General features: G+C 48.5%; 1 protein-coding gene and 1 long non-coding RNA gene across 7 annotated transcripts in view; one reads left to right on the forward strand and one right to left on the reverse strand.

The window, feature by feature from the left end:
• RCSD1 (RCSD domain containing 1) overlaps window positions 1-20,101 on the forward strand; it is a 96,462-nt gene extending 76,361 nt beyond the window's left edge. For 3 of the 5 annotated variants that reach the window (XM_077901528.1, XM_077901529.1, XM_077901527.1), the window contains exons 2-7: window positions 1,305-1,403; window positions 2,479-2,568; window positions 6,807-6,878; window positions 10,160-10,363; window positions 12,500-13,195; window positions 18,376-20,101. In XM_077901528.1, the coding sequence (XP_077757654.1) occupies window positions 1,305-1,403; window positions 2,479-2,568; window positions 6,807-6,878; window positions 10,160-10,363; window positions 12,500-13,195; window positions 18,376-18,396 (1,182 nt within the window). In that variant the 3' untranslated portion in view covers window positions 18,397-20,101. The remainder of the gene's footprint in view (window positions 1-1,304; window positions 1,404-2,478; window positions 2,569-6,806; window positions 6,879-10,159; window positions 10,364-12,499; window positions 13,196-18,375) is intronic. The other 2 variants (XM_077901531.1, XM_077901530.1) reach the window with 1 other exon arrangement.
• Window positions 13,703-26,392, reverse strand: LOC144316077 (uncharacterized). 2 transcript variants are annotated; one of them, XR_013381877.1, is made up of 4 exons: window positions 26,069-26,392; window positions 23,212-23,343; window positions 21,655-21,765; window positions 13,703-15,053 (listed from the first exon to the last, which is right to left on the reverse strand). It is a non-coding gene; the product is annotated as an uncharacterized LOC144316077 (long non-coding RNA). The 2 variants fall into 2 exon arrangements; XR_013381876.1 differs by lacking the exon at window positions 13,703-15,053 and adding an exon at window positions 20,111-20,985.
• Window positions 26,393-26,415: the final 23 nt, after the last annotated feature.

Raw genomic sequence — 26,415 nt, forward strand, 5'->3', positions numbered from 1 at the left:
GTACCTAACCTGAATCCCCAGATCGCCGATGGCAATGACAAGCCTTCTAAAGCTCTTAAGTGAATCCTTGAATCTCGCTATTTCGCGGGTCAGAAGTGCTCCTGGCTGCACGACTCTTCCGAGGACCCACGCGGAAATCATTCAGTCCGCAGACCCGCCCTAGGAGCGCTTTACGACTATTACCCTGTCGAGGCACAGAGAAGTAAAGCCATTTGCCCTGGTCACTGAGCCCATAAGACAGGGAACCACCCAGGGGTTGAGTCCAGGTGGTCCAGCTTTCATCGGCCATACTACCTGCCCCTCATATTATTTCTTTATTCATTTCTTTATTTATCAATTAATAATTTCTTATTAATTCTTTATAATTAAATATATACCACACACTTCTTTGTCCAAGGCACTCATGGAGAGAGGACAGGACATATACAGGTTAAAAGTTCAATAAAGGGCACTTGCTTACCCCATTCTATACACTACAAGCCCTGCTTTCCAAGGCATCTGCCAGCCCCCATTTCTGAAAGCCTCTTCTGACCAAGAGGAGGAGACTCCTGTGCCATCTATGCGATACCCTCTTTTCAGCCTGGGTCTTTGAAGAATGAGGAACAAGGGGCTTGTACACTTCCCAGATTCCTGGGTATCTCTTGGGGACAAGACCAAGTTTTGTTCCTCTCCAGACCCCCAGAGTCACACCCAGGACTGAGCACATCGTAAATATGCACTAAATGTGGTTGACTGGATGATTTTTAAAATCCCATGAGCTCCCTGGGTGGCTCAGTGGTTTGGCGCCTGCCTTCAGCCCAGGGAGTGATCCTGGAGACCCCAGATCGAGTCCCACGTCAGACTCCCTGCATGGAGCCTGCTTCTCCCTTTGCCTGTGTCTCTGCCTCTCTGTGTGTGTGTGTGTGTGTGTGTGTCTCTCATGAATAAATAAATAAAATCTTTTTTTATTTATTCATGAGAGACACACAGAGAGAGAGAGAGGCAGAGATACAGGCAGAGAGAGAAGCAGACCTCCCGCAGGGAGCCTGATGTGGGACTTGATCCTGGGACCCTGGGATCACGACCTGAGCCAAAGACAGAAGCTCAACCGCTGAGCCACCCAGGTGCCCCAATAAATAAAATCTTAAAAAAAAAAATCCTCGGATGCAGGGGCCAATTGCAAGAGGCTATTGAAATACCTCATTGTCACAGCTTCCCTGCTCATGGCCACAAAACAAATGCCTTGTGTGGCACCCAGGAACAACACTTGAGAAGAGCCAAGTGTACATTTGTCGATTAACTTTCGCTTCCCTTTGGTTTGCCAGGAAAGATCAGAGCCCAGTGCCAAAGTGGATGAATCGGCGCCCCCCTCCGTGGCCCAGCTGGCTGGGCTGTTCAGGGAGCAGGCTGCTGCTGCAAAGGAGGTGAGTCAGGCGGCTTCTGAGCCCCTCTTCTGGGAGGGGGCTGGAGGAAGGGGAAGTCTGGGTCAGGCCCAGAGGAGAGGGAGGGAGGAGGCTTTGTAATTACCAAATTAGGAAGAGAAGCCAGAGAGGGGTCCCTCTGAATGTGAGGAATGTGGCCATGTGGCTGGGCCTGTGCAGGATCTTTCCCCACCAGAGTGAGGCTTACACTCTGGCCGGGAGGGAGGAGGCACAGGGCAGAGAGCTGGAAAGATGGGAGTCTGGATCCATTTCCATCTTCATCATCCACCGTGGGAGACTTAGATCCTGCCCTGCCATGCCAGGCCTGGACTGGTTCAGAATAAAGAGATGACCACGCTTGACTCCTGCCCCAGAGCCCAGGAGTCTGGAGCAAGGCAAGACCCGGGGCGGATTCCAAATGGAGAATTGAAGAGGAAGAAAAACCCTCAGGGAAGTGCATTCAGATAGGAAACCAGGGATCCAGTGACCCATGGGCTCCAGGGGGATCCTGCTGGAGAGGACAGTGTGAAAAGAGAGAGTGCTAGAGAGATCTAGTCCCACAGTATGAAGGGCTCATTAGGAGTGACAGGAAGGAGGAGCACCCCAAGGTGGGGGGTGGCCCCTTGAGGCAAACAAGGGCATAGCTATCAATCATGCTTTTTTAGGCACAGTATTTTGTGCTTTTGTTTTCCCACCTGAAAAAATCAGACAGTACAGGAATGTCATAAAGGGTGAAGAAGATAGTGTTGACCTAAGGTGCTGTCAGAGCTTGGAAGCTGGAAGCAGGTGTCATTTTGAGATGTTGTCTCAGGCCAATGAATCTCAAGTAAAAGAAGATGCTCCAGCAGAAAATGATCAGGACAGGAGCCTGGAAGTCCAAAGGGGTCGACAGTGGAATAGAATTAATGCGTATAGCTATTGGGCAGCCTTAAAGACAGGCAACGCCTCCCTCCATCCTTTCTCTCCAGACATCCCTGACCATTCCTAAAACCAGCTTCCACTTCCTTCTCTTCCTCCCTGTTGCCTGATTAGCTCTCTCTTTCTCTCTCTGTGTGTCTGTCTGTCCCCCTCCCTCTAGACACCAGCCTGTAAACCAACAAGAAGGAAACCACCCTGCTCCCTCCCTCTGTTCCCCCCCAAGGTAGAGCTGGGCCAGAATGGTGAGGAGGTAAGTGCTGTGCCAGGGCTCAGGGGACACTGGTTATGGATCTGCTTTCTCCTTCTTCTAGGAGGGGGCACAAAATGCACACATTTAGACCTTGAAACCTGTGCAGGCCATGTCTCCTTTTCAGGTTCAGGGCTGAATCTCCTCTTCTCAAGGCTTCCAGAATCCTTTACTGGGACATCAGGTTCCTTTCTACATTTTCTATGGGGCCTCCTTCAGGATTTGTCTAGGACAGGAACACTGTTTTCCAAGCCTGAGAATTTCAGCAAAGAGAACAGGCCATACAGTATTACCACGCCACCTTCGGGAGTCACAAAAGTTATATTTTACTCCAGGTCCAACTTCTATGATCTTCCTTGTGGGGAAGTCACCTGGAAAGAGAGGCTACACATACATAAGGCAGAGTCACCACACAAGAGAGTACTGTGGCTCCGTGCTATCCTTGTAATGGCTGGCTTTTGTTTTGGACCATTGGAAGAAAATCAGAGCACACAGAGGCCTCATTGCCTTCCCATATCAATAGCCAATGTTACCAACAAAAGAAAGGCTCTGGTATCACAGATCATAGGCAGCAATAGATTGCCAGACTGGGTATGTACTACCCTTATTTATCTAATTGTAGCTGTAGAGTGATTTCTCTGCGTCCTGTCCCAGCAGCTCTGTGAACCTTCACTGTAGTACATCATGGTCCTCCAGAAATGAACTTGCGTGTTCTTGTCCATCCTGGGAGGCCAACGCCAAGAGAGAGCAAGCCAGCCAAAGACAGTTCAGTTTCCAAATCCCACTTCAACTACCTCTCTCCCCCTTCCTTTTTGGGGACCAGCGACCTGACCATAAATACTAGATACCCGTGTGACTGTGAGCACCTGTTGTAGTGACCATGTGGGGTCAAGCAACAGTTTTCAAGCCTTTCCCGCCCAAGGCTTACATGCTCAACCCATCAGAGAAAGCAGGAACTCATTGCTGCTCCTGCTCTATGGGGGTGCGGGCATCTAGAGCCCCACTGCTCTGAGACTACTCCCCCCCAGGCACAGAACAAGGGTCTCCTTCGGGAGTGGGAATCCCAATCTCACAGTTTTTAAAAATTGAGGTTTTTGTTGGCATTTCTTCAAGCACTGATATGATGATTCTGTGGCTTCACGGAGTTATTAGCCAGTGCTATGGCCAAATACATTCCAACAACTTCTCTTTATGGGGTCAACTTCTCCTTGTGACTTTTAGCCCTCGGGGCTTGGTGTCTGTGCCAGGCCACCTGTTGAGGCCATGGCCATTAGGAGCCTACTGTGAGGCTGCTCTCTGATGACTTGGACTTAGCCCTGGAGAAGCCCCTGTCCTGCACCGAGCCTACTTCCTTATTTGTGAAATGGGATAGGAACACTAACCAGATGGGGACAGAACTGGGACATTTTATTCCCTGAAATAAAAGCAGAGTGAGTCAGGTTAGTTCATTGGCTCTGGGAGAAATAAATCTACAGGTTCATCCCACAGGGCACCACCCAGAAGCTAAACGGCAAGTGTGAGCCAAGGGCTAGATGAATAATAGGAGGCTAGCTTTTAGAACAAAAATCCTGCCTAGAGTGACAGGCTGCTTGCACATAGGAAGGACATTGCTTCCAGGATCAATGGAAGCACTTTCTGTCACTTGAAAATCACGTAGAAATAGAGAACAACCAGCTTTGTTTGGCTGGGCTGGATGGAGGCTGCTGCCTGCAGCTCTTCTCCACTCTTTAAGCCCAGCCTGCAGAAGCCCTAACTCTGGAAGCCTCAGGGGGCCTCAGGGTGGTGGCGGGGCAGTCAGGCTGCTGCTTAGTTCTCAATGCACAGGGCAGGGAAGGCTCTTTCCATCCCTTCTTCACTCCTGCCTCCTCCCTAGTCCTGCTCAGGCCTGAGCCAGTGGGGTGACCAGAGGAGTTAGTTATCCCTCTCTGCAGGACCCAACCTCAACAGTATTTAGTATAGCAGCAGCCCCTGCCTCTTCTGCCTGAGAAGGGCTGAAAAGCACTCCCATCTGAAAAATCAGGTTAATAATTTCTAGACATTACAGGAGTGTCATATGTACACGTATAAACTGATACACAGAGCTGGAGGCGGGTTTTTCTCCCCGGCCACTGGCCTGGAGTCCTGTGTTAAATGCCAGAGGAAATGCTGCCACCTGCTGCCATACCCAGGAACTGCACTAGCTGCTATTTTGGAATCTTCCAGCTTTGCAGTTCAATTCAAATCAACAAGGACTTTGTGGAGCAGGAGCTGGGTTCCCAGGGCTGTCCTATAGTGAACAGGCTGTGTTATTGAATGTCCACCCTCTTCAGAAGACAGTGGTCACTTGGGAAAGAGAGGAGTTTCTGGTATTACATAAAGTGAGCTTTGTAAGCAAAATCATTGTTGCAGTTCCCAAAACAGTATCTTTAGAAATACTGGCTCATGTGAAATTTCATCATAAAGCACAGAAATTAAGAACATCTGGTTTGGGGGGCACCTGGGTGGCTCAGGCGGTTAAGCCTCTGCCTTCAGCTCAGGTCATGACCTCAGGGTCTTGGAATGATCCCTTGGCTCAATGGGGAATCTGCTTCTCCCTTTCCCTCTACCTCTGCCTCCCACTCATCCTCACCTGCTCTCTCAAATAAATAAGTAAAATCTTAAAAAAAAAAAAAAAAGGGAACAACTGATTTGGGGCTAGAGGCTCTTTGTATTCATCTGGGACACATGGCTCCTTGCAAGATCGTTCTAGGAATATGTCTGACTGTGTAAACTCATGGAGCCAGAGACACCTTCAAGCGGCACAGTCCTTAGAATCATTTTTTTAATCGTATTATTTATTTGAGAGAGAGAGAGAATGAGCACAAGAACATGCATAAAGTGAGGAGAGGGGCAAAGGAAGGGAGAAGCAGACTCCCTGCAGAGCAGGGAGCCCAAAGTAGGGCTCAATCCCAGGACCCTGGGATCATGACCTGAGTGGAAATTAGTAGTCGTCCACTTACCTGACTAAGCCAGCCAGGCATCCCACGAATCATTTATTCTAACCCACCTGTCTGGGTCATGGTTGAGAAGGCTGAGGCCAGGGCACCCCTCTGGCTCCTGTCAAAGGCAGAGTCCCAGCTGGAAACTACCACTCCCATGCTTCTCACTCAGTGCTGGGCCTTAAAAAAGTCACAAGGAGTTCAATTGAGTAAGTCTTCCTCCTTCCATCACTAACAATCAGCTCCCAATAAATATCTCAGAATATTTCCAAGAGATTGGTGTTATTCTTCTTTTTATGATTCAGGTAAACTAGTACACGGGGGCGAGGAGCCCGTAACATATGCTTGATCTCCAAACTGTAGAAAAGTCCCTTTTCTGCCTTGGCCTCTGCTAAACAACGTGAAAGTCACCATCATCACCATCATCATCACTGTCATCACTCCTGCATGTTGAGGATCAGTTTACCTGTAGAACCAGACTCAAGCTGCAGGGACTTTACACAAAACAAGAAGTCCATTTTTTAGATAAAATAAAATAGAGACAGATTCCTGACATACATTCATCACAGAAATATCTCCAACTAACAGAATATATGTATGGTTTTATGCATATGTATTAGCCATTGACTGCTTCTAGAGGCCAGGGATGAAATCATACTCATATTCATATAACCAACACAATGCCTGGAATGTAGTAGATAATAAATGTTTGCTTAATTGAAATGAAGTCAATGTTTTGGAAAAGGATAATCTATAAATAACACTATTGGTGGGATTTTTCCAAAATAACATTAATTCAAGGGAGGGATTTCGGTTAACTCCATGAGGTTTCACCTTTGGTCTGTGGCTTCTTGTTTTGTTTGTGCAAACAGAACACATGGTCATTTCACCCTTTCTCTTTGGAATTCCCTCCTGTGGTTGGCTCACTTTGTTGAAAGTCATGAGGTGAAGATCTCATCCCATCAAATGGAGTCTGTTCTCTCGTAATGACCATGAAGTCATCCTTCCTGGATCAGGGGGCCTCCTGTGTTTCAGACATCTGTCCTGCCAGCTCTGATTCATAGATTCAAGTGGTCTTGTTAGCTGTGAGATGGAGGAAGGGGTGGAGGGTAGTCTATGCCAGCCCAGGCCCTGACCAGGTAAGTAGGAGAGGCTGCAGCTAAGTGGGAAAGTTTGAGACCAACTTCTGCTCCTCTTCTTCCACTTGCGCTTTGCGGACTCCAGCCAGAATGCCACCTCCCTTCACCTCACTCATTTCATTGTCTTGGTCCATTTGCTCCATAGAAATCACCATCCAATGCAAGCCATCTTCCTAAAGTCAAGGTGAAGAGCTCTCCTCTGATTGAGAAGCTTCAGGTAAGTGCAGTATGGTTACCTCTGACCCCACGCCATCTCTTATCCAACATCGGCATGTCTTTGGGGCTCCCAGGGGTAGTACCATCTGTCACCTGAAGAGTTGATCTCTGAGAACCAGCTATGGAGGATAAGGAGCTCTATCTAGGGGCCAAGGGCTAAAATAAGGATCACATCAAGCATGAGCTCATGTAGTAAACAGCTAATGGTGGTTGGTGGATAGTGGGGTGCCTCAAGAGTCTGGAAAAAGACACTATATATAGCACAGGAAACACTCCAGGACTAGCCAAGTCCTCTCTCCCAAGGTCTGAATGCCCCCACACCCCATTTTGATTTTAACACAGGACTGAAATTCAGCTGGTAGGCATTGCTTTGATGGGGCCAAATCTGTTGTTTGGAAAGCCTACCTCTCTACCTATCACCTTGTGAGCCCAGAGCCCCGCCATCGTGCTCATAGCCGACTTTCCTGGAGAGTAAATACCGAGACCTAAAGGGTGTGTAACCACCCGACTCCTACTGCTTTACGTCAGGGTTTCTCAACCTGGGCAACATTTGGTCAGGATAATTTTGTGGCAGGGCACTGCCTTGTGCATTGCAAGATGTTTAGCAGCATCCCAGTCCCTACCCACCAGGTGGCAGGAGCACTCTCCAACAAGTTGTGACAGTAAAAAAAAAAGTCTCTGGGCATTCCCAAATGTCTCCTGGACCACTGGTCTAGAATTTTAGAGCAAGAAAACAGCAGAGCAGGCAGGAGGAGTTAATGAATGGTTTATGAAACACCTATACCAAAAAAAAAAAAGAAACACCTATACCCCGTGTCAGTCCTCAAGGACGGGTTGCTGGAAAGGAAGGAGGAGGGTGCTCGTGAGGGGGGAACAGTGTGAGCTAAAGCACAGGGTATGGTTGGCATATGTCTGGGCGGGCCCATGAAGGCCGCTCCGGCTTTAACCACAGGCTCTGTGCAAGCTCTTATACACTGTATCCTCCATCTGGGCCCAACTAAGAAAACAGCTCATCTACTTTGTTCTGGAGCCGTTATTAGGGGTGTGTCAAGACAAGTAGCCACAGCTTCTGCAATTCCACCTCTGGGAGAGCCCTGGGATTTGGCCCCCAGCCTGATTTGGGGTTAAGGAAAGCATCTCTGGTTTCTGGCCATGAGCCCATTCTGTGGAGGGTGGGAGGGGGGCTCCCCTGCCCTTGTGGCACTCCAGCTGCACAGAAGGAGTGGGGCTGTCTGTCACACTGGGAGGCTTGTAGGGATCCCATGTATGGGAGGAGGATCTCTCGGATGGGATCCAGATGTGGACATGGCCCATAGTAGCCAGCCAAGGGGTGTAGGCCAGGACCCGCACCTTTGCCTCCCTGCAGCCCACCTCAGCCCTCATCTGAGTGCCAGGAATTAGTGCGTGCATGCTCTGTGCCCACAGTCTTGGGCTCCTTCCCCTTTCCCATCAGTAAAGAGCCTCTCTGGGAAGCATAGCAACTGAGGACAAGGTTGTGTTCACCAGTCGTTCAATCTCATTAAGAATATCAGCAACAGGATGACAGTTTGGCCAGATTCCATAGGGACTTTACTTTGTTGGGAAGGATGGGGGTGGGGGAGGGGGCAAGAACTAAGAAATGCACCATCAGCTAGACTTTTCATCTAAATATTCTATTAGATGAGTTATGAAGTATGATTTTTCCTCACTGGAGTACTCCATAATTCAGAGTTCAGGTTTCCTGCTGGCTAGCGAGATGTCTTTTGTTTGCAAGCAGTCTTAGAGAGGGAACTTTCCACGCTTGGAACTGGGCAGGGAGGGAGACCTCCTTTATCACCCAGCCTAAGTATCCACTGCCCTGAAGCCCTGTGACCAAACCTGCCCCTGGTACTCATCACATGCTGCTCCTTAACATGGCTTGTGTTCACAGCATTGCCATGTAACTTTCATATTTTTAATTCTTACCACAACTCAGTCTTGCCCATCTTCTAAGTTTTTTCTTAAAATCACAGTAGAAATACTGACACTTTTCTAAACACGAATAATGCTGTGTAGCCTGCTGGTCCTAAAGCACACACAGGAGTTCCCCAAGACAACAGAGCCCCACTGGAGGAAGGGAGCCCTGAGGGAGCTCTGGAAGGAGGGGGTGGGTGTGGGGTACGAGTGGGTGGTGGCTGGAGAGAGTGCCAGGGACTAGATCACAGAAGATTATTCAGGTCAGGCTCACTGGTTTGGACAAATAAAGAATCTGATACTCAGAAAGGCTATTTATTGGACTCACTGAAGATCACACACCTATTAAGTGAAAGATCCAAGTCTTGCAGTTAGCTCTGTATGGAGAGCTTCCCTCTGCACCATCTGCCCCTCATGCCTTTACCTTCCCTGTGAGGGCCCTGCGGTCCCCAGGACTGGAGGACGTCTCTGTACAAGGATTTGGTGACCAAGCAGGAGGAGTGCCCCTAGATGGCGCTAAAGAGCACCCGTGCTGACTGCGTTCCACACAGCTCTTCTGCACCATCTTCTCAGGGCCACCAGATGGACCTGCCCCCCACCCCCGCCTCCTCCCATACCCAATTTTTGGCTCCCTCAGACCTCAGTTCCCTTGGGGTAATCTCTCCCCTTTGTGGCCCTCCGGATTCACTTGAATCTGGTTTCACCTGCCCCACAATGGCCCAGATGGAGCACACACTGGCATCTGTTCTGCTAACTCCCTCCAAGGGCTGCGCAGCCTACTGTGTACACCACTCTGGCCATCTACCAACACGCCTTGAGAGACAAGCAGACCTGGCTTGAATCCCAGGGCAGGCTCCTTAGCTACTTTCCTGATGTGTGCAATGAGAACAAAAGGGAGCATATAGGGCTGTTGTAGAGGGAAAAGCTGCACGTGCCAGCAAATAGTAGGCATCCGGTAAGCAGAGACTACTACTGGCTCAGCCGAGAAAGCTGATAAAGGGGCTGACTTGCTGTGAGACCCTGTGCCTGCGGTGCTGGCAGTTGCTATCTCGGCCTCTGTCTATAAGCTGGGGCTGATCCAGGACATTTTTGTTGGCCCCAAATCAGTACTTTCTGGGCATTCTGGAATGAATGCAGCCTGTGGTAAGTCAGGTAGCAGGAGATGGCTTGAGTATGCAGTGCTTCCTGGGGAAGGACATGCTATGACAATGGATGGTTGGTGAGGAAGTGGCACAAAGAGCCTCATGTTACCTAGCCCCAACCAGTTGTGGGCCATGTACCCAACAAGCTCAAGCGGGAACGCTCATCTTCTCCCACCCCTATCTGAAATGTCTCACTTTCTCTTGGCAGGCCAATTTAGCTTTTGATCCAGCAGCCCTGCTACCGGGGGCCTCCCCCAAGAGTCCTGGGCTTAAGGCTGTGGTGTCACCATTCCAGAGCCCACCTTCCACCCCCAGCAGCCCCGGCGTGCGGCCTCAGGCCGGGGAGCCAGAGGAGGTGCCAGTTAGCTTTGACCAGCCTCCTGAAGGGAGCCACCTGCCTTGTTACAATAAGGTAATGTCTGGGTTCAAAGCACTGTGGCATGTATGTGGAAATGTAGGCTCTGGACAGTCCTCAATTATTTCTGCCATGATGTTGTCCTGGGGAAGGAAGGACATCTCTTCTTGCTAGTGATCTGTGACTGAGATGGCCCCTCTACCTGGCCTGCCTCTCTCATCTCCTCTCCCAGGAACTGTGCCATTCACCCAGAAGGCACACTTGGGAGATAGAGAGCTCTAGCCTTTGTGGAGAGAGGGCTGAGAATTCAGAACTGATCCCAGCTGCACAGATCATTGTGTCAAAAGTTGAAAACAAAATCTAAAGCCCTGATCAGTGATTCACACAGAGGGTGGGCAGGGTCAGTAGGACTCCAAAACACGCTGTTCTGGCTTGATGTAAACACATCTAAGTGTCCCAGTATGGGCTCAACTCATTCTTACTGCAGCTTGCCCCGTTTAAAGAGGATCCGAACTGTTCCGTTTGAAAAAGATGTACATAGGGCCTGTTTCTTTCATCAGATCCTCGGCCCTGCTATACACAGTAAGAATCAGAGGTACAATTGGATACAGCCCATGCAGGTGCTCAGCAAAGCTGGGCCAGAGCCAGGCAAGGGCCAACATAAAGGGATCTGATGCCAGGTAATGGCAAATGGAGAGAACTTTACAGGTATGGATGGAAAGGGGTGTCTTCTGGACCATTTCAGAAAATCCATGGGGAAAAAGGTCAAATGTGTAGAAACAGGAAGGACCCAAGGAAACAAACTGGTGCTAAGTCTTAAGCCTGCTGGCTGGGGATAGGGTGGAGACCCTCCAGCTCACGGTAAGCAGGGACGCCTGACAACTGAGAGGAACCCAGGCCAGAGCCTCCCCTTTTCACAAGGTGCTCTCTAGGGAGGTTGCTGACTGCGGGGGCAGGGCTAGACCTTGATAGCCTGCAGGGCTGGCCAAACTGTAGTCTCAGGAAAGAGCCCTTATATGGCAAGTATTCACTCGAAATTTCTGAGAAGGAACTAGGATCAACAAATACCAAAACATAAGCCAATGGGAAGATCAGATTTACAAAAATAAGATTTGAGTCTTATGAAATAAGATTTTTATCTACATATATAATTTTAAAAGACACACCATTTGAATAAAGTAGAGAATCCAAATAAACATCTCCACTGAACTTCTGGCAAAGTCCAGTGGGCCTAGATGAGGCCTGAGCGATCCTGAGATTCACACACTTACCAAACAGGAGATGATTTTCAGGCAGCTGGAGGCTCCTAAAGCAAGGCTTCTGTTCATGGTGGACCTGAGCCCAGGAAAGTGAAGGTGTTTCGCTGCACAGCTTTCCCAGGATTAGCCGGCTCTGGGGAGGGCTGGGAGGGCAGGCTGGGGAAGGGGACCAAGCCAGTTATTGGCTGTCCAGCTATGTGCCCATGAGGTCCCAGGCCATCTTCAGGCCCCTAATCCTCTTGTTTGTTGGGTTCACTCTTGTCAAAATATAATTTCCTAAATGTTAAAACATGACTCCTATGCAAAACAGAGAGACATTTTATGCAGTTTGTAAATTTGTGAAGAAACCTGTAGGATGGTAAACCTCATTCAAAGAACTAATTATTTATAGGCAACTGAAAAAAAACAAATGTTAGGGGCTCCTGGGTAGCTCAATTGGTTAAGCATCTACCTTCAGCTCAGGTCATGATCCCCAGACTTGTCAGTCGTGAGATTGAGCCAGGAGCAAGGTTCCCTTCCCCTCAGCCTGCAGGCCTCTCTGCTTATGCACTTGCGCTCTCTCTTTCTCTCTCTGTCAAATAAATAAAACTCTTAAAAACACAAAACAAATATTAGAATTAAGTTGCTAAATTAGACACCACGCTGGTTAATGTCTTACAGGATAATAAAAGTGTAGGTTCTCTTTAGTGGATGGGAAGCATTTGCATCTTCAGGAGGCGAGGCAAAAAACGCACAGGTTACCCTTGTGATTTCACAGCCCTGGGGCTCTAGCCCAGGATACAAAGCACACAGGGGTCCCTTCTCATGGAAAATCAAATGACCCTTAAAGGCTGGCAGACAGAGCCGCCCTTCAGCCTGACACTGAAAGACATGTAGTCCCCCTCTGGAACTCTTTCACAGGTTGTGGATAATATCCCTTACCTCGTTCTTCCAGGTTCGGACGAGAGGCTCGATAAAAAGGCGCCCTCCCTCCAGGCGATTCCGAAGGTCTCAGTCAGACTGTGGGGAACTGGGAGATTACAGGGCCCCCGAGTCATCCCAGGAGAATGGTGCCAAGGAAGAGAACGGGGATGAGGTGTTCTCGTCCAAGAGCAAGGCCCCGGGGTCCCCTGCACCCAGCCAGGGGCCGGTGGGAGAGGAAGCAGGGAGGCCGCCCGGGTCCCAGGAGAAGCCTCCTCTGAGGAGAACATCCAGCAGAACAGAGAAGCAGGAGGAGACGGGCAAGGCCCAGGACGAAGCTCAGCATCACCCGAAGGCCATGGGGGGCTCTGAAGAGGAGGCCGGCCCGCCTCCAGCTGCCAACGAGGCTGTCCCAGCAGCCCTTGCCTCCAGCCCAGAGGCAGCGAATGGGTGCGGGAGCCCCACAGAAGAAAAAGCCCCGGGAGAAAAGACAGAAGAGTCTGCAGAAGCGAAGGAGGAGAGGGCAGGAAATGAAGAGGATGAGCCCAGACAAGGTAGCCAAGGCACAGAGGTGCTGGAGGAGGAAGCTGTGGGGGAGGCCCCACCAGGCCCCACTGGAAGAGTGGAGGGCCACAGCAGTCCTGAGCAGGGGAGAGGCCAGGAGAAGGATGAAGAGGGGGCCTGTCGGGAGCCAGGTGGCCACCCCTGTGATGCAGCCCCTAAGACGGAGGTAAGTGGCCTCCACGGTCAGCTGAGGCAGGCAGGGCTGGGGTGGCATGTGCGTGCCCATCCTTCCTCACAAATTGGCTCTGGTGTGCAGGCACAAAGGCCCTGGCTTGAGACAGGGCACTGTGGACAGTGAGGGACAGACAGACCATCCCTGTGCTGGCCTTCCCATGCACTCGGCGTCCTGGGGTACTCTGGGTGCATGTGGGTATCTGGCGCTCCTGAAGGCCCGGGAGGCAGGGCCCTGTACTCAGCTCAGAGATGGAGGGGGCACCTTGCCATCAACCCGGCCAGCAGGGGAGACCTGCAGCTCCTTAGGCATGCTAGAGGGCTGAGTGTGGCAGGAGCCAGGGCGTCCTCTGGGGGGAGCCCAGAGCACAAGCAAGGGAGACACAGTGAGTGTGGGTGTCTGTTTAGATCATCTACAGATTGCTAGTTATTCACCTCCTATGTTAGCTTGCGAGGGCTGCCAGAACAAATTACCACAGACTCGGTGGCTTAAAACCATAGAAATGTATTTTCTCACAATTCTGGAGGTCAGAACTCCAAAATCAAGGTGTTAGTAGGGTGGGTTCACTCTGGAGGGTCCCAGGGAAATCTGTCCCATGTCCGTCCCCAAGCTTCTGATGACTGCTGGCAACTTCTGGAATCCTTCCTGGCCTCTTCCGGCTTCTGGTGGTTGTGGGCAAACATTGGCCTTCCCTGGGTTGTAGACACAGCACTGTGATCTCTGCCTCTGTCTCCATATGGTCTTTCCCTGGCTCTGTGTGTCTCAAAATCCGCCCCCTTTCTCTCATGAGGATACCAGTCACTGGATGTAGGACCCACTCCAAATCCAGAATCATCTCATCTTGAGATCTTGACATTTGCAAAGATCCCAGCTCCAAGTAAGGCCACATTCACAGGTCCTGGGGGTTAGGACTGACAAATCTTTTGGGGGTATTCAACCCACTGTGCCTCCCCAGCCCCTGTCCCACTGCTTCCCCGTGTACTCCAAATAAAATCCAAATGCTTCACGAGGCCCAGAATGAGAGGCCGCTGCCCACTTGTCCCTGACCCCTCCCTCCCCTCACTGTGCTTTAACCGTGCCTGTGGTTATTTTGTTCTTCAAATATACCAAAATCAGTCCTTGCACAGAGCTCTGTCCTGCTGTCCCCCACCTGGGACACTTCTCCTGATCTTCACGTGGCCACTTCCTACACATCCTTCAGATGTCCCTTGGGCCTGTGTTGACGACTTGATTCCTCTCCTGCACCATTCTACTCTGCCATCATGGTACATATCACTATTTGACATGCTCTTATATATTTTATTTTATCATCTCTCTCTATGCTTTTTCCCTCACTGCATCCCCAACACCTATCACTGAACTTGGAGTATTGTTGTTCAACAAATATATATTTGTTGAGTGAATGAATGCATTTTTAATAGAAGAGAGAAAATTTCTTGACCCACAGGAAATAATCTCTAATGATACAACTAGAGGTATAAGAAGGGCTGATGTGTTTAGGGGAGCTCGCTGAGCACCCTCACATTACTTCCACTTAAACTAGACTGGGGAGAAGAAAGTAGGAGTCCCAAAGACTCTTGAGGTATGAGTCTCTTCTGGTTGGGCTGCTGGGCAAAGATGCTTCACGTTTCTTCAATGCCATCCATCCTAAATGAGTGATCTAATCCCGTCAGCCTGGAGATCTCCACCAGATGTCCAGAAGGCAAACGCATGCCTCAAATCCTCACTTTTTTCAAGGATGAAGCCACTGAGTCCACATCGTCACCTACCAGTAGCTACATCTTATTTTCAGGCTAGGAGCTGCCTGTCTTGCCAGGAGAACTTCCCATCTCATTGGTGGCATCTTCTGGCCCTGAGGGTTTAAAAAGTTGAAAGGCTGATTCAGTAAGGGACCCCTGGGTGGCTCAGTGGTTGAGCATCTGCTTTTGGCTCAGGTTGTTATCCCAAGGTCCTGGGATCAAGTCCCGCACTGGGCTCCCTGCAGGGAACCTACTTCTCCCTCTGCCTCAGTTTCTGTCTCTGTGTCTCTCATGAATAAATAAATAAAATCTTCAAAAAAAAAAAAAAAGTAGCAACTTAAAAAATATAAAAACTTTTTTTAAAAATTTAATTGAAGGGATCCCTGGGTGGCACAGCGGTTTAGCGCCTGCCTTTAGCCCAGGGCGCGATCCTGGAGACCCAGGATCGAATCCCATGTCGGGCTCCCGGTGCATGGAGCCTGCTTCTCCCTCTGCCTGTGTCTCTGCCTCTCTCTCTCTCTCTCTCTCTGTGACTATCATAAATAAATAAAAATTTAAAAAAAATTTTAATTGAAAAAAAAAGAGGGCAGCCCGGTTGGCTCAGAGGTTTAGTGCTGCCTTCAGTCCAGGGCGTGATCCTGGAGACCCAGGATCGAGTCCCATATTGGGTTCCCTGCATGGAGCCTGCTTGTGTCTCTGCCTCTCTCTCTCTCTCTCTGTGAGTGTCTCTCATGAATAAATAAATAAAATCTTTTTTTAAAAAATTTTTAAAAAGAAAAAGAAATCCCTTTCTCCCACAGCTGATGAGATACCACCTTCTCTTGAGTCTCCTTCTGCCTTTGTCACTCCATTTACTTCCCCCTGCTGGTTACCTGGGCAGGTCCCTGCACCTCAGTTCTGGACCTTCTGTTCTCACTTCTCTTGGGACCACACTCCCCTGCTTTCCCTCTTCAGCACCCCTCTAGCTCTGGGCTGTCTCGAGCCTGCGGGAGGGGTGGCGGGGACCTGGTCTGTGGCTGCCACTGCAGTGCTGTCCTGCACCTTCATGGCCCTCTTACCCGTGACCTACCGTGTCTTTCTGTATTAATCCACCGAGCTAAGCCCCTCTCCCTCCACCTTCTCTGCTAAGGTTCATGAGTGTCCTTGGTGAAATTCACAAAGCCATGCTGCCTGGATGAGCTGATTATGAACTCTTACCAACGGGGCTGAGCCACATCCATCTTCCCTGCTGCCTGGGCACCCTTTCCCTGCACATCTATCACCTGTTTTCACCCACGTTCCTCAGTTCCTCCTCCTTCATCCCCTCCTGCTCTGCAAATGACTTCATCTCCTATGTGACTGAAAGGAAGAGCAGCCAGGGTGCCACCAGCCTCATCCTCTCAAAGTATGAACCCGAGGACAGGTCCCTTCTTGACAGGACAAACCCCCATCTACTGTGATCTGGCTTCCCCCAACTACCATTTTCTGGACATTTTTACAGAACATTTACGGAAGTTGTCTGTGCATTTTAAGTGCGAGATTACACTAAGGATTTCACATCCAACATGCACTCTTCCATGTTCTAGCTCCTCACTGGCTCACACCCTTCTGCCTACAGACCTTGCTCAGTCCTCTCCAGGAGGGAAGGAAAATCCCCCAAGTCTGCCCCTCCCCCCACACCCATCACTGTCTCCCTTTGTTTCTCCTTGCGATGCGCTCTTCACTATGCTTTGAGGCTCACAAGTGCCTCCCTGCTACCAAAGACTGAGCATCCTCGCCTTTGTGAGGGGCTGACATTGGCATCCCACCCCTGAAGCTACCTGCCACCCGTAGTTTCCATCTTGCGACTGTCCAGGCAACTTCCCTCCCTCCCTGCCCCCTAAAGAATTGCTGCCCCACTCTGACCATGGCAGTCTCGCCTGGCCCCCACTGCCACGCTCCAGCCATCAGGTTTTGTAAATGATTCCTAAAGTTGCACCTCAGCGTCAGCCACTGGATCACTCCTGACTGCTTAGCACCTGCCTGGCCCTAGTCCTGGCCACACACCAATGGCCCTCTGCACTTGGATGCCTGCCAGTCCCACAAATTCAAAATCAAACTCGTCCCACTTGCTCTGTTTCTTCACTTGTATTCACCTGAAACCCCACATTCCTTTGTTATCCTTACCCATCTCTGCTAATGAGATGCTCCTATTTCTTCTACTTCCCTGCCTCCTCAGCCCCCAGGTCTCAGTGTTGTTCCCAGGTAGAGCCTTTCACTCTCCCTCCTGTACTGTCTCCCCTGCTGTGACCCCCTCCCATGGTATCTCTATAATCATGACTCACTCCTAATGGAATTCCTGGTCTCCAGACCCACCCTATACATAACACCAAATTCATCTTCCAGAAAATGACATCTCAGTGTGTGCTTTCCTACCCCTTTGACACTACTCCTTGGAAAATTGAGTTCATGGCTTCTTGGCCTTTTTGTTAAGATCAAGTGGAAAAAAAAAATATCAAGTGGAAAATCGAGTTCACCCTCCTCCCCATGCAGAACTTCCCCCACCCTCTCCTTCTCCCCCATCATGGGGCTCAAGACTCCAGCCAACACCCATCGTTTCACAAGAGGCAACACATCTTCCCACCATCCCACCATCCCCTCCACCAGAAATGCCTGCACCCCCAAGCAAGATCACACTCACTGCTGCCTGGAAATGGTCTCACCCCATCTCTGTCCTCCACAGGCCTTCCCCAACTGCCCCAATGAGAAACATCCACAGTGGCTCATGCACCTCCTCACCTTCAGTATAGTGCGGTTGGGTGGCCCACAGTACATGCCACCTGATGCTGTGGGTACATTGCTAAAGGTCCCTGTTTCCCAACCAGGGAACTCATGGGCCTAGTGCAGCCTCAGCCCAGAAGGGCTAAACGCCATTCAAGGGATGAATGTTGAATAAATAGCTCTTTTTCTGTCCTTTTACTAAAGTACCCATCTTCTTTTTTTGATTATTTGTGTTCTTTTTCCACTTTCATGCTACTAAAGATTCTCCAGCAGCAGAACAGGAAGATGAAATTGAGTGGGAATGAATCAGTAGGTAAGAAGCTAGGGCACGGAGGACCTTGGAAGCCAGGCAGCAAGGAATGGGCAATGCCATCTACCAGTTGATTGGCTCAAGCTCAATCTCTGGTCCCTGGTTTTAAATCCCAACTCCCTTACTACCTAGATGGGGAAAGTCATTGACCTTTCTGTGCTTTAATTGCCCCACTTGCAGAACAGAGCTAATAGAAGTACCTAACTCATCTTGCTTTTGTGAGGAATAAATGAGTTGATGCATGTGAAAAGCTACATCATTATTATTACCATCACCTCTACTAGTGTTACAGTCCTGGCTGGATCTGGCATCTCCAAGGAGATCTGCTGAGTGTCAGGACTCCCTCACCCTCTTGCAAACTCATTCTTTTCCTTCTGTGTTCACAGGACTCCTGTCCAGGACACTAAAATGTGAAGAACTTGTGCCTAGTGACAAGGCTGCTGGAGATATCACTTTAGAAGGCGCAGCAACAAGAGTAGCAGCAAACAAAGCCATCGCCAAAGCAGAATTCGTGGAGGGTATGGAGGCAGCCTGAAGACACCCACTGTGTTGTTTCCTGGTCTCCACACAGAATATTCCCTTGCTAACAAGGATCAGTCAGAGAACAGCAGCCTTTAATCAGCTTGAGTTTGTGTCACTTGATGGACTTGGTTTTAAAAAAAAAAAAAAAAAACTTATTTAAAACAGTTTGCTGTGGTGACAGCTCCCAGGAATACTGGTCAACCTGGATCCTACCCACAACCACCTGTCCCTGTGGCTGACCTCGGAACTGGATTCTGATTTTGCTTCTCAAATTTTGTTTGTGTAAAGCAAGAGCCTCTTTAATGTTCTGAAGTTTTTATGATTCTCAGATGTAAGTAAAAACTAATTTCAGGTGGCTAGAAACAAAAGAAAATAGTGTTGCTGAAAATATAAATCCCGTAAGTTACAGAAGGCCTTAAATTGTATCAAGACCCTGAGACAACCTCTCAGCTTTGTCCAAATTTGAACTGGGCTGCCGATTTTTAAAACATTGGACTGGAAAAGATACTTATTGCAACATTAACAAATATGTATCTGTTCCAGCAATAGGAGCTTTCCCTGTTCAGGAGTTTTGTAGTCCATGGTACACGGGGAGGTGACAGGCTCAGCCCACACCCTCTTCCCAGGGAGGAGGTGGAGGCAGGGAGTGAGTGAGTCTCCCACAGAAGCAGATGTCAAGGTGTCAAGGCTCTGCATGCTGCACGTCCTCATCCTGAAAGCAGAGCAAGGATACCTAAATAATGCCTGCTCTCTGATTTATCCTGGAAGGGTGAAATTTGCACTTCCAGAAGGAATTCCTTGAGCAGAGAGTAAGAGGTTTCCTGGGAGGTGCTTGAGAGCCTTGTGTTTTAAAAGGTACATAACAAAAAAACATCCTTCCTAGGTTCCCTGGGAAGCTGCTCTTGAATCAAAGCCCAGGCTCCCTTTCAACTCTGAGGAGGGGGTTGGGTCTTCAGTCTGTTTTCTCACTCCAGAACCCCCACTCTCCATTCTCATTCCCCTCCTCCCACTTTAAAGTTCTGTGTGGGAAGTGGGCTTTGCAAGGAACCAGGGCCTGACTACCTATTCTTTGACTCATTTCCTCTTCCCTCTTGATGCAATGATGTTAATCCCAATGAATGTTGAATCTTTAGGGTTGGTTCTTATCCAGATCTGAATATTGCAGTGTCTCATTGTGCTGATGCGGCAGATGGAGCGGTTGTTTTTCTGGAGGTCTGTTAGACCACTTCCTACCGTGACTTCAGAAAATAGTCTCCCAGACAAAAAGGCCTTATGTCACTGCTGGTACCTCCATGTTCTCATCCCATTATGGTTTTCCTAAGTCCGGGATGGTGTTAATATTTGGGATATATTTTTTTCTTCAGAACTTTTTAAATACACGCATCTTCTAAAACCTGTAACTTAGTCAAGCCCAGTATTATTAAGTTTTATGTTTCAGCCGAATTTGGGAGATATGTGTGTTTCAGTTATTTTGAAGTCTATATAATGCATATCTATCTATCCATCCACCCATCCATCTACATCTATCCTTCATCTCTCTATCTATCAACGGAGATGTGTACCCCCCTAAACAATACATGATTTTATTTACATCTGTCTTTGGGTTGTTTATAAACACACACACACACACTTATTCAGGCCAGAGTTTAGTGAATGTGTGCATGATTGTGAGCGTATGTGACAGATAGGGGACATCTGCCACTTTACTTGAAAAGGAATGGAACAGAAAGCATGGGATGTAGATGTGAAGATAAAATCACTTTTTTAAAGCATTTATTTATTCATGAGAGACACACAGAGAGAGGCAGAGACACAGGCAGAGGGAGAAGCAGGCTCCCTGCGAGGAGCCCGATGCAGGACTTGATCCCAGGATCACACCCGAGCCAAAGGCAGATGTTCAACCACTGAGCCACCCAGGTGCCCCAATAAAATTACTTTTCGTCTGGAGGCGCGACACCTTACAGTAGCAGATGGGTAAAGAACAATAGAAAATGCCAAAAATGTGATGCTGATGGAGCAGGTGTAATGGGTCAAAATAGTTTCCCATCTGCCCAGTTCCCTAGTAGTCACGCTATTGGGTCTATTTTATGAAAAAAACAGAGGTCCTGTTCCCAGGGGTTGCTGTGAGTGATGGAGGCTCCTGGCAGGGAATTCATGAAGAGCCAGGACTGTTCTGGCTCCTGCTACAGTCCAGTTTATCACTCTCCTTTCCTGAAGCAACCACAATTATGCATTGCATTTGCAAATCTGGGATTTCAAGATTGGGAATCAAAGAAATCCATTTGTGTCTTAGGCAGCACAAAGTCATCACCATGCCAGGAAGACCTTTCATTTAGGCCTCCCTAATAGGCTTGAAAGAAAGCACAGATCCTTCACAGCTACAAGGCTAAAGAGAGAGTCAGAGTCATTCCTCCTTTATCTATGTCATCCGGCTTGAATTTCAAACTGTATCTTTCCTTTCTCCAGAAAGGGAGCTAGGAAAAAACAAAAACAAAAACAAAAACAAAAACCTGGGTACTTTGAAGGGAAAAGCCAGTATTTAGTAGGTGCCTATTATACTGCTTCAGCTGCCTTTAGAGCCAGGTAGCCTGATGATCACAGGAAGCCCAGGGGCTTCAGAATCCACTCTCCTCACCAGAACACTGAGCTCACCCAGAACAAAGCTCAGTTTGCCATACCTGTTTGGGCCTGTGACCGGTCAACTGACACACAATAAATATATGTCCAATAAAGGGATAAATTAGTAGACAGCAACCAATTCATCATCTTCTCTTGATCAGATACTCTTGGGAGTGTAACAGTTTAACACAGTGAATGAGGATCTTTAGTTGCTGATGAAAGAAACCCAACTCAACCTGGCTGATGAAAAACAGAAAACTATCTATCTATGAGTATCTTTCTCTCTCTCCCTATAAACTAAATAATATAAATTAAAAATCCATGAATAGACCTAAATATAACACTCAAGCAATTTGAAAAACCTCTCCTTGCTCTTAGTCTCTGCTTTCCTTTGTGTTGGCCATATTCCCAAGCAAGCTCTTCACAGCCTGTAAACCCAATGGAAAGAGCTTATTCTTTTCCACCACTGGGAAAAAGTCCTGCAAAGGCTTTCTGTACACCCTGTGTGGATCACCTGTTCATACCTGAACCAGTGCTTATGACCAAGGAGTTGCGGGGATCAATTGGCCAGGCCTGGGTCATGTGACCTCCGGAGCAGGGCTCTCCGCAAGCCAATCCTGTACAATCTGCAAGGACTGAATGGGAACAATGGGTGTCAAACAGGGTACTGTTACCAAATGAAACTATGCTGGGTAGGCAAAAAACAAAACACTGTTAACAGATGTGTCCGACAGGGTAATCCCAGACACACCAAACTACTATTCCATTGCTTACTAAAACATTACATTTTGTTTGAACCCCTCTAATCAACTTGTGCTCTATGGACAAGGTAAAAATAGTATGAACAGAATGCTTCCATTTGATATATGATCAGGTGACTTCTGAAGATACCAAGAGCACAGAGACGATGCAAGCGCTACTCAAATAAAGTAGAATTTGTTTTCATAAGCCACCCATGAATATCAGTCTCATGATTTCATGTATACAGGGCTTGTCCAGAGCTAACCTGGAGCTCCACGAGGGTATAGTTGATGTTTTCATTGTCTGTACCGTTCTTCATTATGCACAGTGCCCCATGCATTATAGGTGCTCCATAAATATTTGTTACGTAATGAATGATTAAATTGATTTCAGAGCTGGAATAGATTATTTCCAATATTGATCACTGCCTAACACCTCCCTCATCTGATACCAAATGCCTGAAAAGTCATAATTAGCAACTATTTCCACTGGCTTCGGTCTTCTTTCCCAATCAAAATGCATGTCGTGAGAGAAGCAATATTTTAAGTTTTCCTGATCATCACATCTTGGGTTGAGTTGATTCTTGAAATACTTCCCAGAGGCATTGAAAAAAGAAGAGCAAAGTATAGAAGTCTAAAGGGCAGGAGACACCATTTTCTGATTTCCCAGCCTTGCTTGGGGGTAACTAGACTCCCACTCAGCCCAGTGATGTCCTGACCAGAGTGGGGATGGTTGCTGAGAAGAGTTTTATTCCAGCTCTGCCCTCAAATCCCAGGAGAGCTGTGAGAATTCCGGAGAGGCTCCACTGTGGTCAAATGGGGCAGGAAACTGTGGTTCTTTGAGACTCCACGGAGGGGGAAGAGACAATGTGTATGATTTATGCTTCTCAGTGAAAAGGGAGCCATGAGGGTAAAACTATCTCCCTCAAAAACTAGAGCATAAAGACTTCTTACTCCTTCTAATCCTGGAAAGTTGTGGGCTTCTCCATGGGAGCCACAGCACGCTGGTCCTGGCACTGCCAGGGAGGTGCTAAGAGGGAAACAGGATGCAGAAGGAAGGGGTTGAAATGAGCAAGAGTGCCCGTTGGCACATTTCTGTGAATAATGACGCTGGCCCTTCGGGGTGTAGTTTTACATAAAAATTTGAGAAAATTATTTGAATTTAGGCAAACCTGTAATGTCAGTTATCACACTTCTCAACTACTTCCTTTTAAGAGAATGAGTGCACTGGATTGCACTTTAGTCAGCATTCAAAAACAAGACTCTAGAATGATTATATATGGTTGGTACTCAAAAAAAAAAAAAAAAAAGAAAAAAGAAAAAAAGTAAGAACTTCAATACCAGTCACTACAGTTGGGCTGTCGAAGGAACCCACAGGTGCAGGATGCTGCAGTCACTTCCCCATCATGGCTGTACTTGTCCCCTCAGGAGTGACCATTACAGCTTTACTGATGGCCTCTGGAAGCAGCTGGGCTGAAAAGGCAAAAGGGCCTGCTTTGTATTGCCTCTGATTCTGTGTCTCTTTTCTTCTACCAAGCACAAAGAAACACAGGGTTCTTAAAGTGTGATTTAAAGATGTTAATTATCTTTATTTTTTCTTCTCCTTTATTTAAGATTTTATTTATTTATTCAGGAGAGACACAGAGAGAGGCAGAGATATAGGCACAGGGAGAAGCAGGCTCCTCACAGGGAGCCCGATGTGGGACTCAATCCCCAGACTCAGAATCATGCCTTGAGCCAAAGGCAGACGCCCAATCACTGAGCCACCCAGGCATCCCTAGATTTTCTTCTTATAAAAGCAATACATCAAAATAAAATAAAATAAAATAAAAAAAGCAATACATCTTTATTTTACAAAATTTGTGGAGGAAAAGAAAATTAAGTACAAAAATATTTATAATTCCACTACCTAGAAATAGCTGGTATTAAAATTTTGTGGATTTTTTTCTAGGTTTTTTTTTTTTTTTAGTTTTTTAATCTGTATATATATATTTGTTTTAATTCTTGCTTGTTACAAAATTAAACTCTCACTACATGTACTTGTGCATCTTTCTTTTTTGTAACAAACTACCATGAGCCTGTCTTCATAAATAATCACGCTTCTGATCGTGAAAACTACACACGTTTGTCCTTTGTAGCCAATAACAGCCAGAACGAGACCAAGTCTGGATAAAACAGAAGGACAATAAGATCCCCTGATGGAAATGGTGTTCTAGCAGAAAGTAGTTCTTGGGATGCCTGGGTGGCTCAGTGGTTGAGCATCTGCCTTCGGCTCAGGGCGTGATCTCTGGGTCCTGGGATCTAGTTCAGCATCAGGCTCCCTGCTTGGAGCCTGCTTCTCCCTCTGCCTGTGTCTCTGCCTCTCTCTCTGTCTCTCATGAATAAATAAATAAAATCTAAAAAAAAAAAAAAAAAAAAAAAGGAAGTGGTTCTTTTCACAATCTTGGCCTTGGACTTCTATCACCTTAGGACTTCAGGCACTCTCAAAATTTAAATCAAGAGAAAACTTTTGAATGAAAAAAGAAAGGGCTGATGCTGCTCCAAAGATTCATTTCTGATGATTCAGGGGCTGCAAAATTCAGAGGAAGGCATGAGACAGACCTCAGAAAAAGAATCATTGAGGGAAACCACGTAGAAATGTTTTTAGTTAAAAGTAGCTGAAGCTATTACAGGACATTGAACTGGAGTCTGGAAAAAGACACACATTTTCAATCAGATTCAAGTTTCTGTTTGGATCAGGACATGGCTTGCGGTGGTGAAGCAAATCTGCCAGTTCTGACAACTGGGGTGGCCTGAAAGTCAGTTAGTGCCTAACTTCATGAGCAGCAAATGAGGCCCGGCACACAGCCCTGAGTCTAGTCTTGTGTGCCAAGTCAGCAGGAAGGGTTCTCTGAATGGTGACCCATGCCATTAAATTGTATTCTCACTTCCAAAAAGACCAATAACCATATCATGTCAGAACAAAGTCTGCACCACTTAGGTCTAGGTTGAGTCTGAATGCAGTAGCATGCAAACATCAGTATAAAATAGGAACTAGAGTGATTGTTAAAGCCATTTACAGTTTCAAGGCATGAACCCTGACATCATCCCAGAGTTATTCTAATCACCTCCTAATGCACCTACTCTAATTTCGTCATCCTCCTCTCATACATCTGACCCAAGTCAAAATTATCTTCAGTCATACTTTTAACATTACCACCATTCTCCAAAGCATTGATGCCACCAGATCCATTTAATAAAATTAAAATATTAAGGCATGGATTGAAATGTTGGACAGCACTTATGTAGCTTACAGGAAAATAAGAATACTGTGCTGTTGTACTGTCTTGATGGGACAGGATGGTCCTCACAAACAACTTGAGGAGAAAGCAGGCATGGGAAGTTTAATAACATCACTGCGAGTGTCACCCGCAGGGGTGAGAAGCCTCCAGCCTTGTCATCCCTGGGGGCGTCAGGGCGAGTGAGGGGGTGGGCAGCGGTGAGCCTGTGGTCTCAAGCAGAGGGCAAAGCAGGTTGCTCAGGACTGTGCTGAGAGCTCCTCCCGCCCCACGCCCACCCCGGAACCCACTGCATCCCCAACCTGGTCTCTCAAACTACAAAAGGGTGAGCTCAAAGCACTATTTAGCTCAGAAACTTTGGTTCAGTAGAAGGAAGAAAAGTGGTCTCAGACAAGGAGAAGGTGTCTCTAAAAGTTTGACGTGCAACCAAAGCAAATAGAGGGATTGACCCCCCCTCAGCCACGTCCTCCCACTCCAGGGAGCAGCAGGGCTCCGGGATCTCTACGAGTCTGGATTTCGTTTTTCAGGCTTTGTTCTTTGATCTGAGGTGTTTTCCCTTGTATGCCCTCCGCCCCTCCCGCCAAGGGCGTGAGCTCGGTCCCGACCTTGCCCTTCCGTCACTGCCAGAGACCCCAGGAGCCAGCGAGCCTCAGGAGCAAGGGGGCGGGGCGAAGCAGAGGGAGCGGGGCGGGGCTAAGAGGAGGGCGGGGCTAGGCGGAGGGGCGGGGCTAAGCAGAGGGGCGGGGCTAAGCAGAGGGGCGGGGCGAGGCGGGGGCGCAGAGGGAGGCCCCTCCAGCCGCAGCGCGGGGCACTCGCACCGGGGCCCTCCCTGCTCCGGCAGCCGAGGGGGCCCCGGTCGCCCCCGCCCCACTCGCCGCCCCTTCCGAAGTCTTCCTCGCGCGTGACCCCAAGCGAGCTACCTGACGTGTGGGACCTGCGTTCCCTCCGCGAAGGGAGGCCGGTAGCTCCTGGGGTACGACGTCAGGAATATCCAATGAGCTCCGTACCCGGGCGGACGGTCCCATAACGAATGTTGGGAAAGGTCGCTCTCACCCCTCGTCCGGGGGTTCTTCCCGCCCGCTCCACCCGCCTTCAGCCGCGGCTCCCGGCCGAGGGCGCGCACCCGGGGCTGAGCGCAGGCGGAGGGGCCCCTCGCTACCAGCGAGCCCCGGGCGCGGCGCGGGCTGGTCCGACTCCGACCGGCCCCGCACCCCGGAGTGCGCGGCGAGAAGGGCTCCGGGGCCCACGCCTGGTTGTGTGCGCGGTC

The sequence above is a fragment of the Canis aureus genome, chromosome 6, assembly GCF_053574225.1.
Source record: "Canis aureus isolate CA01 chromosome 6, VMU_Caureus_v.1.0, whole genome shotgun sequence".
NCBI lineage: Eukaryota > Metazoa > Chordata > Mammalia > Carnivora > Canidae > Canis > Canis aureus.